Below are 14627 nucleotides of genomic sequence, written 5' to 3' on the forward strand. Positions count from 1 at the left end.
GAGATGGATGGGCCAGAGGCTGGATCAGTAAAGGGCAGAGAGCTCCACTCCGACTCAGACGCCAGCAAGGTGGAGGTGGGGACTGGTATGGGCTGGTATCATCAAAGATCAACTTGTGGGACCTTTTCGGGTTGAGGATGGAGTGAAGCTCAACTCCCAGACCTACTGCCAGTTTCTGGAAGACAACTTCTTCAAGCAGTGGTACAGGAAGAAGTCGGTATCGGTCAAGAAAAACATGATTTTCATGCAGGACAATGCTACATCACATGCATCCAACTACTCCACAGCGTGGCTGGCCAGTAAAGGTCTAAAAGATGAAAATATAATGACATGGCCCCTTGTTCACCTGATCTGAACCCCATAGAGAACCTGTGGTCCCTCATAAAATGTGAGATCTACAGGGAGGGAAAACAGTCCACCTCTGGGAGCAGTGTCTGGAGGCTGTGGTGGCTGCTGCACGCAATGTGGATCGTAAACAGATCAAGCAACTGACAGAATCTATGGATGGTGGCTGCTGAGTGCATAAAGCATAAAGAAAGGGGCTATATTGGTCACTAATTTTTTGGGGTTTTGTTTTTGCATGTCAGAAATGTTTATTTCTAAATTTTGTGCAGTTATATTGGTTTACCTGGTGAAAATAAACAAGTGAGATGGGAATAGATTTGGTTTTATTAAGTTGCCTAATAATTCTGCACAGTAATAGTCACCTGCACAAACAGATCTCCTCCTAAGATAGCCAAATCTAAAAAGCCCTCCAGCTTCCAAAAATATTAAGCTTTAATATTTATGAGTCATTTGGGTTGATTGAGAACATAGTTGTTGATCAATAATAAAAAAAATCCTCTAAAATACAACTTGCCTAATAATTCTGCACACGGTGTAGTAAAAATGCCCAAGTAATGTATTCATACAAGAACGAGAACATTTCTTCTAACTCTTTACTTTTCCCAAACCTTAAAGAAAATCTGTCATCAGAAAATTACCTAAAATATTAAAATCCATTTTTTGTGCTAAATTTATTATTTGAGGACATTTTTTTCCATATCCATATTTTGAAAAAAAAAATATAGCAATGTTGTAATTCTCACGCTGGCCACTGGGGATTTTTTTAAGACTTTTTCTTCCTAATTTTCAGGAAATACACATGTACATGAGCAGCAATAAACTGAGACCGTATTTTTTGTATTGAAGCATCTAATGAGCGCGTGCAAAAGTCATTGTGAAGGGAGAAGGAGGTGAGATGTCAAATGGTCTATTATGATTGGTAGATTCTGTTTTATCAGCTGTGTACAGAGATGTTACTTGTTATTGTAGCCTGTCTCTATGTCACATGAAGTTTAGCTCAAAACTCACTGAGTGTCAGAGCAGCATCTGAGGCTGTTCACACAACAGAGTCTGACACTAAACAATAGGTCTTTTGCTAGGTTTCTCTCACAGGCTTGAGCGTCGACTGAGCTGTGTTCTCTTTGGTTCAGCCTTGCAGGAGTTAAGTTCTGCTAGCCTGGTGATTGTCTCTTGAGTCACATGTTGGTACAGGCTTGCAGGAGTTAAGTTCTGCTAGCCTGGTGATTTTCTCTTGAGTCACATGTTGGTTCAGGCTTGCAGGAGTTAAGTTCTGCTAGCCTGGTGATTGTCTCTTGAGTCACATGTTGGTTCAGGCTTGCAGGAGTTAAGTTCTGCTAGCCTGGTGATTGTCTCTTGAGTCACATGTTGGTTCAGGCTTGCAGGAGTTAAGTTCTGCTAGCCTGGTGATTGTCTCTTGAGTCACATGTTGGTTCAGGCTTGCAGGAGTTAAGTTCTGCTAGCCTGGTGATTGTCTCTTGAGTCACATGTTGGTTCAGGCTTGCAGGAGTTAAGTTCTGCTAGCCTGGTGATTGCCTCTTGAGTCACATGTTGGTTCAGGCTTGCAGGAGTTAACTTCTACTAGCCTTTTGATTGTTTCTTGAGTCACATGTTGGTTCAGGCTTGCTGGAGTTAAGTTCTGCTAGCCTGGTGATTGTCTCTTGAGTCACATGTTGCTTCAGGCTTGCAGGAGTTAAGTTCTGCTAGCCTGGTGATTGTCTCTTGAGTCACATGTTGGTTCAGGCTTGCAGGAGTTAACTTCTGCTAGCTTGGTGATTGTCTCTTGAGTCACATGTTGGTTCAGGCTTGCAGGAGTTAAGTTCTGCTAGCCTGGTGATTGTCTCTTGAGTCACATGTTGCTTCAGGCTTGCAGGAGATAAGTTCTGCTAGCCTGGTGATTGTCTCTTGAGTCACATGTTGGTTCAGGCTTGCAGGAGTTAAGTTCTGCTAGCCTGGTGATTGTCTCTTGAGTCACATGTTGGTTCAGGCTTGCAGGAGTTAAGTTCTGCTAGCCTGGTGATTGTCTCTTGAGTCACATGTTGGTTCATGCTTGCAGGAGTTAAGTTCTGCTAGCCTGGTGATTGCCTCTTGAGTCACATGTTGGTTCAGGCTTGCAGGAGTTAACTTCTACTAGCCTTTTGATTGTTTCTTGAGTCACATGTTGGTTCAGGCTTGCTGGAGTTAAGTTCTGCTAGCCTGGTGATTGTCTCTTGAGTCACATGTTGCTTCAGGCTTGCAGGAGTTAAGTTCTGCTAGCCTGGTGATTGTCTCTTGAGTCACATGTTGCTTCAGGCTTGCAGGAGTTAAGTTCTGCTAGCCTGGTGATTGTCTCTTGGGTCACATGTTGTGAGAGACCTATCACATCAACCCTCTACCCTTTTTAAGATTGTGGATTGGATCCTCCCATGCTGATTACAGTTGTTGCGATACCAGTCCATGTGCTCTGTTGTTTCAGTTTATGGAAACTGTGCGTTATTTGTTGTATTGTAGAAATAATCTTGTTGTCTGTTTACTTCCTCCCTGTTCTTTATTTTCCCCTGAGCACAAATTGTCTCTGTGTGTGCTAGTTATGTGACAGAGTTTTGGTTTCCCCTGTTTGTCTTTTTGTGTGGGTTTAATCACTCCTGTCACTGCCCTCCCTGGGGATGGAGGAGAAGACTATTAGAGCGGGTCTGGCCAGGAGCAGGCCTATTTCCCCTGTTTGTATTTTTGTATTTTTACTCACTCCTGTCACGGTCTCCCCAGGGATGGGGGAGAGGGGTATTAAGGCCACTTTACACACAGCGACATCGCTAGCGATGTCACTGGTGAAAGCACCCGCCCCCGTCAGTTGTGCGTCACGGGCAAATCGCTCCCCGTGGTGCATAACATCGCTAGGAACAGTCACACGTACTTACCTGCCTGGCGACATCACTGTGGCCGGCAAACCGCCTACTTTCTAAGGGGGAAGGTCGTGCGGCATCACAGCGACGTCACTAAGCGGCCGCCCAATAGAAGCGGAGTAGCGGAGATGAGCGGCCGTAACATCCCGCCCACCTCCTTCCTTCCTCATTGCCAGCGGCTGCAGGTACGATGTTGTTCCTCGTTCCTGCGGTGTCACACGTAGCGATGTGTGCTGCCGCAGGAACGACGAACAACCTACGTCCTGCAACAGCAACGATTATTGGGATTAGAACGACGTGTCAACGATCAGCGATAAGGTAAGCTATTTTGATCATTAACGGTCGTTCATGCATTTCACACGCAACAACATCGCTAACGAGGCCGGATGTGCGTCACGAATTCCGGGACCCCAACGACATCTCGTTAGCGATGTCGTTGCGTGTAAAGTGGCCTTTAGAGTAGGGCTGGCCAGAAGCAGGGCTACTTCCCCTGCTTGTCTTTTTGTGTGGGATTAATCATTGCTATCATGGCTCTCCTCAGGGATGAGGGAGAAGGGTATTAGAGCAGGGCTGGCCAGGAGCAGGGCTATTTCCTCTGTTTGTCTTTTTGTGTGGGATTAATCACTCCTATCATGGCTCTCCTCGTGGATGGGGGAGAAGGGTATTAGAGCAAGGGCTGGCCAGGAGCAGGGCTATTTCCCCTGTTTGTCTTTTTGTGTGGGATTAATCATTCCTATCTCTGCCTTCCACAGGGTTGGGGGAGAAGAGCTGGCCTGGAGTAGGGCTATGCTGGTGGTCCAGACCTCTTCACCATCAGAAGTACCTCTGGGATAAGGGACAACTAGGGCCCCCCTAGCCAGTTTAAGATCCTTTGTCCCCAGTTATCCCCTTATAGCACTTGACACTCTGATGATAATGAGTCTGCTGAAAACTCTCCATGAAAGGACAAAATCACAAATCTAAAATAAGTCTAGTGGTATTTTCTGATGACAGATTTCCTTTAAATCCAACTTCTTTCTGGCTTTAAGACAACTGGCCGCAGCAGAAGCTATGTCTACAATTAGAAGAGACCTGGCACACTAAACCCCACCCATTTAGTAAAGCCCCGCCCCATGTTATCTATACACAAATGGATAGAATAAGAATGAAATTAATCTCTATGATCTCCGCAAGATTTCAGCAAAACTACAGAATCACAAACACCATGGAGCCTTTTTTAAAATCTGTTTACATTTCTCAGATTTTTGGGCCCGCTGTTCCTATAATTATACCACGGAGACTAAATGTCCTAAATTCTGTTTATTACATATAGATGTTGTTTTTTCCTATTCCGCATCCCAGTGTCCTATAAAATCCTGTTGGTAAATCTATAAATTATAATGGACGGCTGATTTTTATTTTTCGTTTTATGCTCCAGCATTACCCCCTATGAGGAAAATGAGAATTGTTTGCCAAGTTTATGCTGCTCAGTGCTTAGCGATCACATTTTTCTATGTATGTTACTGAATGATGTTTGGCCGCATGTTTATGTTTCACGCTCAATATTTGAACAATTTTTGCTATCATGTACAGAAAAATACTGTTTTCATACCAATCGCACATTTTGCCCTTGACTTGAGGAAAAGTAATTATCTTTTGTGAGGTTTAGAAAACTGTACAGATGTTGTAGAGTGCATGTGAATATTTGTAGCTACTATGGCATGCTGAGATTTACGGTACAAGTCATCTCTTGTATGCGTTCTTATATCTAATATATAAAGATGAATGTGTGTGTGTGTGTGTGTGTGTGTGTATGTCCGGGATTGGCATCTGTACCGTCGCAGCTACAGCCACAAACATTTGCACACACACTTCTGGAACCCGAGAGCGTCATAGGCTATGTTTTGAGGGGAAATTTTAACCCCGCTCTTCACAGTTATTCACAAAAAAACCTGCCTCCATTAAAGCAAATGGAGCTGGGAGCCACAGTGCAGCCAGAACTTCAGAAGAATGCGCAGCCACGCCCTTATATGGAATGTTGGCGTGTCACAATGCAGCCAGGGAAAGAGACAGACACAGCCAGGGAAAGAGGCAGACACAGACAGGGTAAGAAACAGACATAGACAGGGTAAGAGACAGACACAAAGAGACAGACACAAAGAGACAGACTGACAGGGAAAGAAAGAGACAGGTTAAGAGACAGACATAGACAAAGAGACAGAGACAGATACAGGGAAACAGAGACAGGGAAAGAGAGGGAAAGAGACAGACAGGGTAAGAGACAGACAAAGTCAGGTAAAGAGACAGACAAAGAGACAGACACAGGGAAAGAGACAGAGGGAAAGAGGGAAAGAGACAGACAGGGAAAGAGAGGGAAAGAGACAGACAGGGAAAGAGAGGGAAAGAGACAGACAGGGAAAGAGACAGACAGGGAAAGTGACAAAGATAGACAGACAGGGAAAGAGATAGATAGACAGGGAAAGAGATTGAGACAGACGGAGAAAGAGACAGAGACAGTCAGAGACAGACAGGGAAAGAGACAGACAGACAAAGAGATAGAGAGAGAGACAGAGAGATATATACAGAGGGGGAGACAGACATTATAATTACATTTATATCTATTTGTTTTGTGGTGTTTGTGTGCAGAATACATTTTTGTTAATACATTCTATTTTGTTAACAGCAGTTATTAACCCAGGCGAAGTTGGGTAGTACAGCTAGTAGTATATAAAATGTTTGCTCTAATTTTATTCTCTCCGCTCCCCTGAATATTCCCTTTTATAATAGGATGTTATGCAGTATCACAGGATCCTCGGGGGCATGTCTTTTGGCTCCTCTGCATAATTAACCAATGAACTAAGCCTCCATAGTAAAAATTGTAAAAAATTAGAACTAAATGAATAGACTCATATCTCTGAAACCCTACAGCAAATTAAAAAAGGGAGGAATAAAATAAAAGCACAAACTCGCTAATATTGTCCTGATGACAGGTCGTCATCTTAAAGGGGTAAGCTGTCAAGAATTATAAAACAAACCTGCCTTTTTAAAGCATCTTATTCCTTAAACAGTATCTACTATAGCAGCTTAGCTCTATTTACTACAATAGGGATGAGGAACAATACAAAGAACAATCTATAGACAAAAGTAATATTATTTTTGAAAAAAAGGATAAAAAATAATCCCTTTAAACAAAACTTGTCAAACGTGGACAGATTTTTCTTTGATGTTATTCTCTCTTTTCCCCAGAGTATTCCAGTTCTTTTTTTTTTTTTTTTAAATACGCAATATGGTTTCAGAGAAATAAACCTTTTTATTAGAGAATAATTTTAATGATCTTTTACAAGTGGGTGTGGCTTACAGGTTAATTAGTCAAAGCAGCATAAGGACACGCCCCAGAGGAACCATAAAGATCATATAAATTTGTACTAAATAAAAACACCCATAGCGCTGGATTAACAGAATAAAAAAAAGAGTAATCGGGGGAGCTGCCGGAATAAACTAAGAGTAAAAAAAAAGGTTCTCTTTGACCCGGTGACTGGTCGTATTTGAAGAGTATCTCTTTAACAATGTGTGAATGGGTGTTTTGGATTATTGATATAAAATAAGCAGATATAACTCAAACCAGTCCTCGGTTCTGGTGGATCCCTTACAGTGAGAAACAGTGGCATAACCAAAGTTCAATGGGCCTCGGTGCAATACTTGGACCTGGGCCCTCCCATCCCCGCATGTTGGTCAGATATATATGTATACATTTAGCGTTCTAAGTCCTATATATATGTGTTGTCATCCCCCCATTATGTAGTAATGTCCTCCATCCTGTTCTAATATACCCCATCCTGGGCTACTTCCTGGTAAATATGTCCCCCATCCTGGTATATATGCCCCCCATCTTGGTATCTCCCCCATCCTGGTATATATGTCCCCCATTCTGGTATATACTGTCCCCCTCCTGATACTTATGTTCCTCTCCTGGGCCCTTTCTGGTATATACTATACTCACCCTGCCCAGCTGCCAAGTCATACGTGTCCTCTTCTATAGCCGGCGTCCATGCTATGGCAATGCATGACGTCATCGTAATCCATATCAGTCAAGGGGAAAGCTGAAGCTGCCGGCTTCTGTTTGCCGACACCATGTATTGCAGTGCAGGGACCAGACAAGTCTCTGCACCGCAATGCCTTTCAGCTGGATGTGTGCCCTCAGATACACCTCCAGCTGAAGCAGGGGCTGGGCCAGTGGACCCCTGCACCACCCGGGCCTTGTCGCAGTCGCGATCCTTGCAACGATAATCGCTCCGCCCTTGGTGAGATACAAGGATGGCGCTATAACTACCATGCATTTTCATGACCAAACAGTTGTCAAATACTAGAATAGAATCTGTATTATACCATTGAGTCAGAGCACAGCCCCTCATAGCTTTCCAGTACTGTGGGGGGTCACTACAAATACATATTGGGGCCAGTGGGTTGGATTGAAAACGTGAACCAAAAAAAGTGGCCTCATTTTTTTTTTTGCTCCACCTTTCTTAGTTCACGCCCCTGCTTAAACTTAATAGTAATAGAACACCCATTCCCCCAACAAATCTCTTATCTTCGATCTCCTAAAGATTCATAAAAAATTGTTTTGTCTTTTTTATTACAGGTTAGGCCAAAGACTCTGATTCCAGAAAGCCTTCCCATCTCCCCCTACAGAGACCAGCTTTCAAAACAACCCCCTACATTTCAAAAGGCCACAGTCGTCAGTATCAAAAACCCCAGCCCAGCCCTTCCCACTGCCAACAATACCGTCAGTCACCTCCAGGCTTCCAAGGGCCAGTCTCAGAGCTCATCGGAAACAACAATTTCTTCGCCTCTATCCAGCGGAGGTGTGGCCTACGCCATTATTTCCACCTCGCCAAGCAATGCAAACCCCATAAACACCAGCAACATTTCTATGGTGAATGACAGCATCAAAGTTCAACCTCTGCTAATCAGCGCCGACAGCAAGGTAGGTTCAAAAAGTTGATTACCTTCCCTACCTGCCCTGGTTCATCCTGTTCCCTTTACCAATGGGAACCTGTGCAGGACTCCTTTGCCATGGACCATTTGTCCAAAACATGGAGGGTTAAGAGCCCCAATATACTTTTTGATGGTTTGCCAAAGTCTGGTATCCATTATAATCTCTCAAATGGGATCTCCACTGCCCCAAGCTAATTTTGAGGAGGTCTCAGGAACAACTATTTTATGTCATCTCAGAACAATTTTATGTACTCTCATCTGATCTTTCTTCTGATGCTCCTAAGCTTGCGTTTGCAGTATGGCCATATATATGAGTCACTATGAAGGGTCTTCACTTGAGATCTTCAAGCCAACCTTTGATTAAATTAAGTCTACTATGAATTATAGTCATCTTACGAATAGGTAGCTTGAGCAGTGGTGTCGAAAGAGACCAATATGTCTTTGTCTTGCAGAAAGTACTTTAAGTATGAGCTCGTGTGTCATGGAACATTTGTCCAAAAACATAAGAGCCCTGATACATTTTGATTGCTTGGCAAAGTCTGTACCATGAGGCTCCATTACAATCTTTCCTATGGCATCTTCACAGCCCCAAGTTAAGTTTGAGGAGGTCTCAAGAAGAAGAACCATTTCATCTCATCTGATCTTTCGTCTCATGCTCCTAAGCTTGCGTTTGCAGCATGGCCATATATACAGTTAGGTCCAGAAATATTTGGACAGTGACACAATTTTGGCGAGTTGGGCTCTGCATGCCACCACATTGGATTTGAAATGAAACCTCTACAACAGAATTCAAGTGCAGATTGTAACGTTTAATTTGAAGGTTTGAACAAAAATATCTGATAGAAATTGTAGGAATTGTACACATTTCTTTACAAACACTCCACATTTTAGGAGGTCAAAAGTAATTGGACAAATAAACCAAACCCAAATAAAATATTTTTATTTTCAATATTTTGTTGCGAATCCTTTGGAGGCAATCACTGCCTTAAGTCTGGAACCCATGGACATCACCAAACGCTGGGTTTCCTCCTTCTTAATGCTTTGCCAGGCCTTTACAGCCGCAGCCTTCAGGTCTTGCTTGTTTGTGGGTCTTTCCGTCTTAAGTCTGGATTTGAGCAAGTGAAATGCATGCTCAATTGGGTTAAGATCTGGTGATTGACTTGGCCATTGCAGAATGTTCCACTTTTTTGCACTCATGAACTCCTGGGTAGCTTTGGCTGTATGCTTGGGGTCATTGTCCATCTGTACTATGAAGCGCCGTCCGATCAACTTTGCGGCATTTGGCTGAATCTGGGCTGAAAGTATATCCCGGTACACTTCAGAATTCATCCAGCTACTCTTGTCTGCTGTTATGTCATCAATAAACACAAGTGACCCAGTGCCATTGAAAGCCATGCATGCCCATGCCATCACGTTGCCTCCACCATGTTTTACAGAGGATGTGGTGTGCCTTGGATCATGTGCCGTTCCCTTTCTTCTCCAAACTTTTTTCTTCCCATCATTCTGGTACAGGTTGATCTTTGTCTCATCTGTCCATAGAATACTTTTCCAGAACTGACCTGGCTTCATGAGGTGTTTTTCAGCAAATTTAACTCTGGCCTGTCTATTTTTGGAATTGATGAATGGTTTGCATCTAGATGTGAACCCTTTGTATTTACTTTCATGGAGTCTTCTCTTTACTGTTGACTTAGAGACAGATACACCTACTTCACTGAGAGTGTTCTGGACTTCAGTTGATGTTGTGAACGGGTTCTTCTTCACCAAAGAAAGTATGCGGCGATCATCCACCACTGTTGTCATCCGTGGACGCCCAGGCCTTTTTGAGTTCCCAAGCTCACCAGTCAATTCCTTTTTTCTCAGAATGTACCCGACTGTTGATTTTGCTACTCCAAGCATGTCTGCTATCTCTCTGATGGATTTTTTCTTTTTTTTCAGGCTCAGGATGTTCTGCTTTACCTCAATTGAGAGTTCCTTAGACCGCATGTTGTCTGGTCACAGCAACAGCTTCCAAATGCAAAACCACACACCTGTAATCAACCCCAGAACTTTTAACTACTTCATTGATTACAGGTTAATGAGGGAGACGCCTTCAGAGTTAATTGCAGCCCTTAGAGTCCCTTGTCCAATTACTTTTGGTCCCTTGAAAAAGAGGAGGCTATGCATTACAGAGCTATGATTCCTAAACCCTTTCTCCGATTTGGATGTGAAAACTCTCATATTGCAGCTGGGAGTGTGCACTTTCAGCCCATATTATATATATAATTGTATTTCTGAACATGTTTTTGTAAACAGCTAAAATAACAAAACTTGTGTCACTGTCCAAATATTTCTGGACCTAACTGTATGAGTCACTATGAAGGGTCTTCACTGGACATCATCAAGCCACCCTTTGATTAAATCAATCTACTATGACTATGACTATGGCCATCTTTAAAATAGGTAGCTTGAGCACTGGAGACAAAAGAGACCAATACGTCTTTGTCTTTCACAAAGTTCTTGACCAATTAACAGCCCATCTGCCTCCACTTTGGGCCCAATAATTGGAGTTCTCGTAATGTGTAAAATTGATTTGGTTCTAGGTCAACTATGGTCTAGGTCTAGGGCTACGATGACTATGGTAGCTCGAGCAGTGGTATAGAAAGAAACCAATACGTCTTTGTCTTGCACAAAGTTCTTTAACTATGAGCTCTTGGCCAATTAGCAGCCCAGCTACCTCCACTTTGGGCCCAATTAAATGGAGCTCTCATAATGTCTAAAGTTGATTTGGGTCTAGGTAAACTATGGTCTAGGTCTACTATGACTATGGTCATCTTTCGAATAGGTGGCATGAGCATTGGAGGTGAAAGAGACCAATACGTCTTTGTCTTGCACAAAATTCTTTAAATATGAGATCCTGGCCAATTAACAGCCCATCTACCTCCACTTTGGCCCAATTAAATGGAGCTCTCGTAATGTCTAAATTTGATTTGGATGTAGGTCACCGGTCTCTGATCTGTAGTTCTTCAGCCAATTTCCTGCATGTTCTGATGTTGGGTCATTCTTTGAGAAGAGCCTTAGGTTGGAGGTCAATGGTCAAGATGAACAAGAGATTACCTGACAATTCTTCACCAATATCAGCCAAGTTCTTTACTAAGCTCAGGAATCCAAGATGGTATCATGTGTGTTTTAGGTAATCATCATACAACCTCAAGTTCAGAGTCAACCAGAGATCAAGACTGAGATTAAGAAACGTTGTGAAGAACCTCCTCAGGGACCCCCAGCTGCCAAAAAGAAAAAGGAGGAAAATCCAGAGGTAAGACTTAGACTTGGTACTCAGTGGTAAAAATAATCAAGATGTCTTGAGTTGGCTTTATGATCAGGGCCATATCTTTAGTGTCTCTCTGGAGGTCCTGTGCTTTACATAGAGAGTGGGAACTTTGGGGGCGCTGCAGGGGAATCGAACACTAGTTGACTTTTTCCTCTTTAGATTACAACTGGTTGCCTTACCAATAGCCGAATTTTAGGGGGGTTTTTTCAGACGCTTTTTTGTGTATTAATTTGTATTAGCCTCAGTCTTTGATAACTCTTTTTTGTCCTCAGAAAATTGCCTTTATGGTATCGCTAGGCCTTGTTACGACAGAACATCTAGAAGGTAAGTTATAATTTAGAATTTTTTTTTACAATGCTCATTGTTTTTAATTATTTATTAGCTGTGTTTCTATATAAAGAATCGGGTGACAAGCAATATGATCACACAGTTACCAGTATTAATGTTGGCAATTTAGGAATATTTTAGCCGCCCAATTCCGACAAGGGCCACTTCCAACTCCAGTTGAGACCTCACTTTTGTGGGTAGGTTTTATGTGAACCCCACCCCTTTCTGACCCAGCTTAAACCAAGAAATATTAAAGGAGTTAAAGGGATTGTCCACATTTGAATTGTTTTATTAAAAAAATAATAAAAATGAAAAAAACGACTAGTATAGTATAAAAAAAAACAAAAAAATTCTCAACTTACCAATTCTTTGCCACTCATCTTCCAGGGCTTGTCAAGTCCTCAACCATTTTTTCTTTTTCCTCTTCCATGTGATGGCTGTGTAACGCCGGTGTCCCTGCAGGGATTCTGACTTACTCACCGCCCCGGCTAGGTCCTGATCTCCCCTGCCGCCGTGCGGCATTCCATGTGGTCTCCTGCCTTCCTCCCCTCCATGGTCCTGTACATGCCGCACAGGGTTCCTGGCAGTGCACCTAAGACATGCGCTCACCAGTCCTCCTCTTAAAGAGCTGGCACACAATTTCAAGGAAATGCCTCTCAGCCTATGTATTTAAGGCACCCTTCCATTAGGGAAGGTGCCTGCGCAACACCTTCAGTTAGTCAGTGTCTTTTCTGTCTAGCTAGTTCTCAGGTGCTGTTAACTCTGTGTCCATTACCTATATCTGAGTCTGCCTTCCCATACCTGTCTATACCTGCTATGCTCACCATACCTATCCATACCCGCCTGACCAGCATGCCTCAGTCATCCTGCCTGTACCTGAGTACGTCACCTGTCCTGGGGGTCACTGCCCTGGGAGTGGTACCTGGTGTCTGCATTGCAGTGGGTGCAGTGGGTGCTTAGCTAAATCCCCCCACTAAAGTGTAAGTCCGGGTTCCCCGCTTGCTGCTCCTACATTGGCTTTGAGCGTTACAGGCTGCAGTAAATCACTGGCCGCAATGGTGCCCAGTGATTGATTGCAGCGGTAACATGTCTGTAAGACAGTAACAATATGTAAAGAGGCTGGCTTTGTACATCCTATTCCTGATGTAGACACATGTGACAAATGCATTATCGCTGTGGCCAGTGATTGTCTGCAGCAGTCACATGTTGATGAGGCAGGAAGGGGAAGCATAGAAAAGCAGTGGAGAATCCGGGCAGCATTGGGAGAAGATGGAACAGTTTGGTAAGTATGATAGTCTTTATTTTTCACCATGATGGGCTATTTTTCAACAGATGTAGCGCCCCCTTGCTGCTACATGTGGAAGGTATGGCCTATATGATGGTCAGAGTCTAAGAAATCAGAAAAGCTGTCCTGAGATGTAAATCCAATCCTGAACGTATCGCTGAATATCTAGACACACGAGAAAAGTCATCGAGGACGCGGAAGATACCTGTAAATGGCTAATGCTTTTCCCCATCTGCTGTAGACAGAGCGAGAGACTGTTTGGATCATTACCTGGGGAGCCATTAATGACAACTTTACACACCTTTAATGAACGTTACTCTTCAAACCAAAAAGAAAACACGAAAAAAAAAAAATGCGAAACGCGTTAATCTGCAATAAATGGTATTAACTCCCCGCGCCTTCCTCCAGCAGCAGCTGCAGAGTGACATCTGCCTTCCCGTAGTAATAAAAATTATCCACCATTTCCATTAGAGGCTTTTTACCACTATGTTCTCCTAATACGGCAGCTACGGCCCACAATCCCGGGCTATAATACACTCTTTACCACGCTCCATTTCATTAGCATAATGTATACGCATATATCAATCCCTTCCCGCATTCCTTACAGGTTTGATGCATTTGCTCATTTAGAAATTTTTGCTGAGGGGTCGACTTTTTTTTTTCATTTGCCATGAAATCATGAGGCTTCATCACACTGATTACTTACGGACAGGGGCGTAGCTATAGGGGGTCCATAAATCGCAGTCACACCTGAGCTATGAGGAGGGGACCCCAAGGCCTTTCTGTCACATAAGAAGGCGCATGGTACACGATGATGGGGGAAGAAGGAGCATTCTACTCTTTGTCGCCATCTACTGGATCATACCAGAGTTGCTGTAAGGAGTGGGGGAAGGGAAGTGACAACTGCTCTGGACACATTTCTTATGTTTAGGCCAGACCTGACAACTCAATTTAAAATCTTTGTGTCAGGTGGTAATAGGAACTCAACCCATTCCATTACATCTTCACATCGCGCCATCGATCCCATATGGTACCTAGGTCTGTAATACAGAGTTGAAGGGAATCCATGTGCTGACTTATGCGCATGCAAATGTGTTGGGTATATCTCAATTTTTTGGGAAACGGTCAAAAATTGGAGAAAGACCAAGAGTGGTACAAAAAGTCACTCAATTGCCAACAGCAGTGCTGGTAACTGTGGAGGGTTATGGAGTGTGACAACTGAAAATTTACCGGAAAGTCACCTTATTTTCTAGCGCCCCGGACAGTAGTATGTCCTGTAGTTCCTCCCTATAATACCAGCTCACAGGAATACCTTATACTGCCTTATAACGTCTGTCCGCACTACATGACATGAGGACCATAGGTCACTGTGACTCTGTTTCCCAATAACCTGCTGAAGTTGCAGGAGCAGCATAGTCTGTGTATACATCCAGAGAAAAGACCTACTATATTAATAGACCATTTTTTTTTAATTTTACCTATAGTTTTATTGTTCTTTTTGTTTACTTAT

The 14627-nt window shown here is 43.2% G+C and overlaps 1 protein-coding gene across 1 annotated transcript in view; it reads left to right on the forward strand.

Moving 5' to 3' along the window:
- The window catches only part of PHF21B (PHD finger protein 21B), a 164294-nt gene that overhangs the window by 122087 nt on the left and 27580 nt on the right, over positions 1-14627 (forward strand). The window contains exons 4-6 of the mRNA XM_075344209.1: positions 7843-8187; positions 11368-11490; positions 11778-11829. Of these exons, the coding sequence (XP_075200324.1) occupies positions 7843-8187; positions 11368-11490; positions 11778-11829 (520 nt within the window). The remainder of the gene's footprint in view (positions 1-7842; positions 8188-11367; positions 11491-11777; positions 11830-14627) is intronic.

This window comes from Anomaloglossus baeobatrachus, chromosome 4 (genome assembly GCF_048569485.1).
Source record: "Anomaloglossus baeobatrachus isolate aAnoBae1 chromosome 4, aAnoBae1.hap1, whole genome shotgun sequence".
Lineage (NCBI taxonomy): Eukaryota > Metazoa > Chordata > Amphibia > Anura > Aromobatidae > Anomaloglossus > Anomaloglossus baeobatrachus.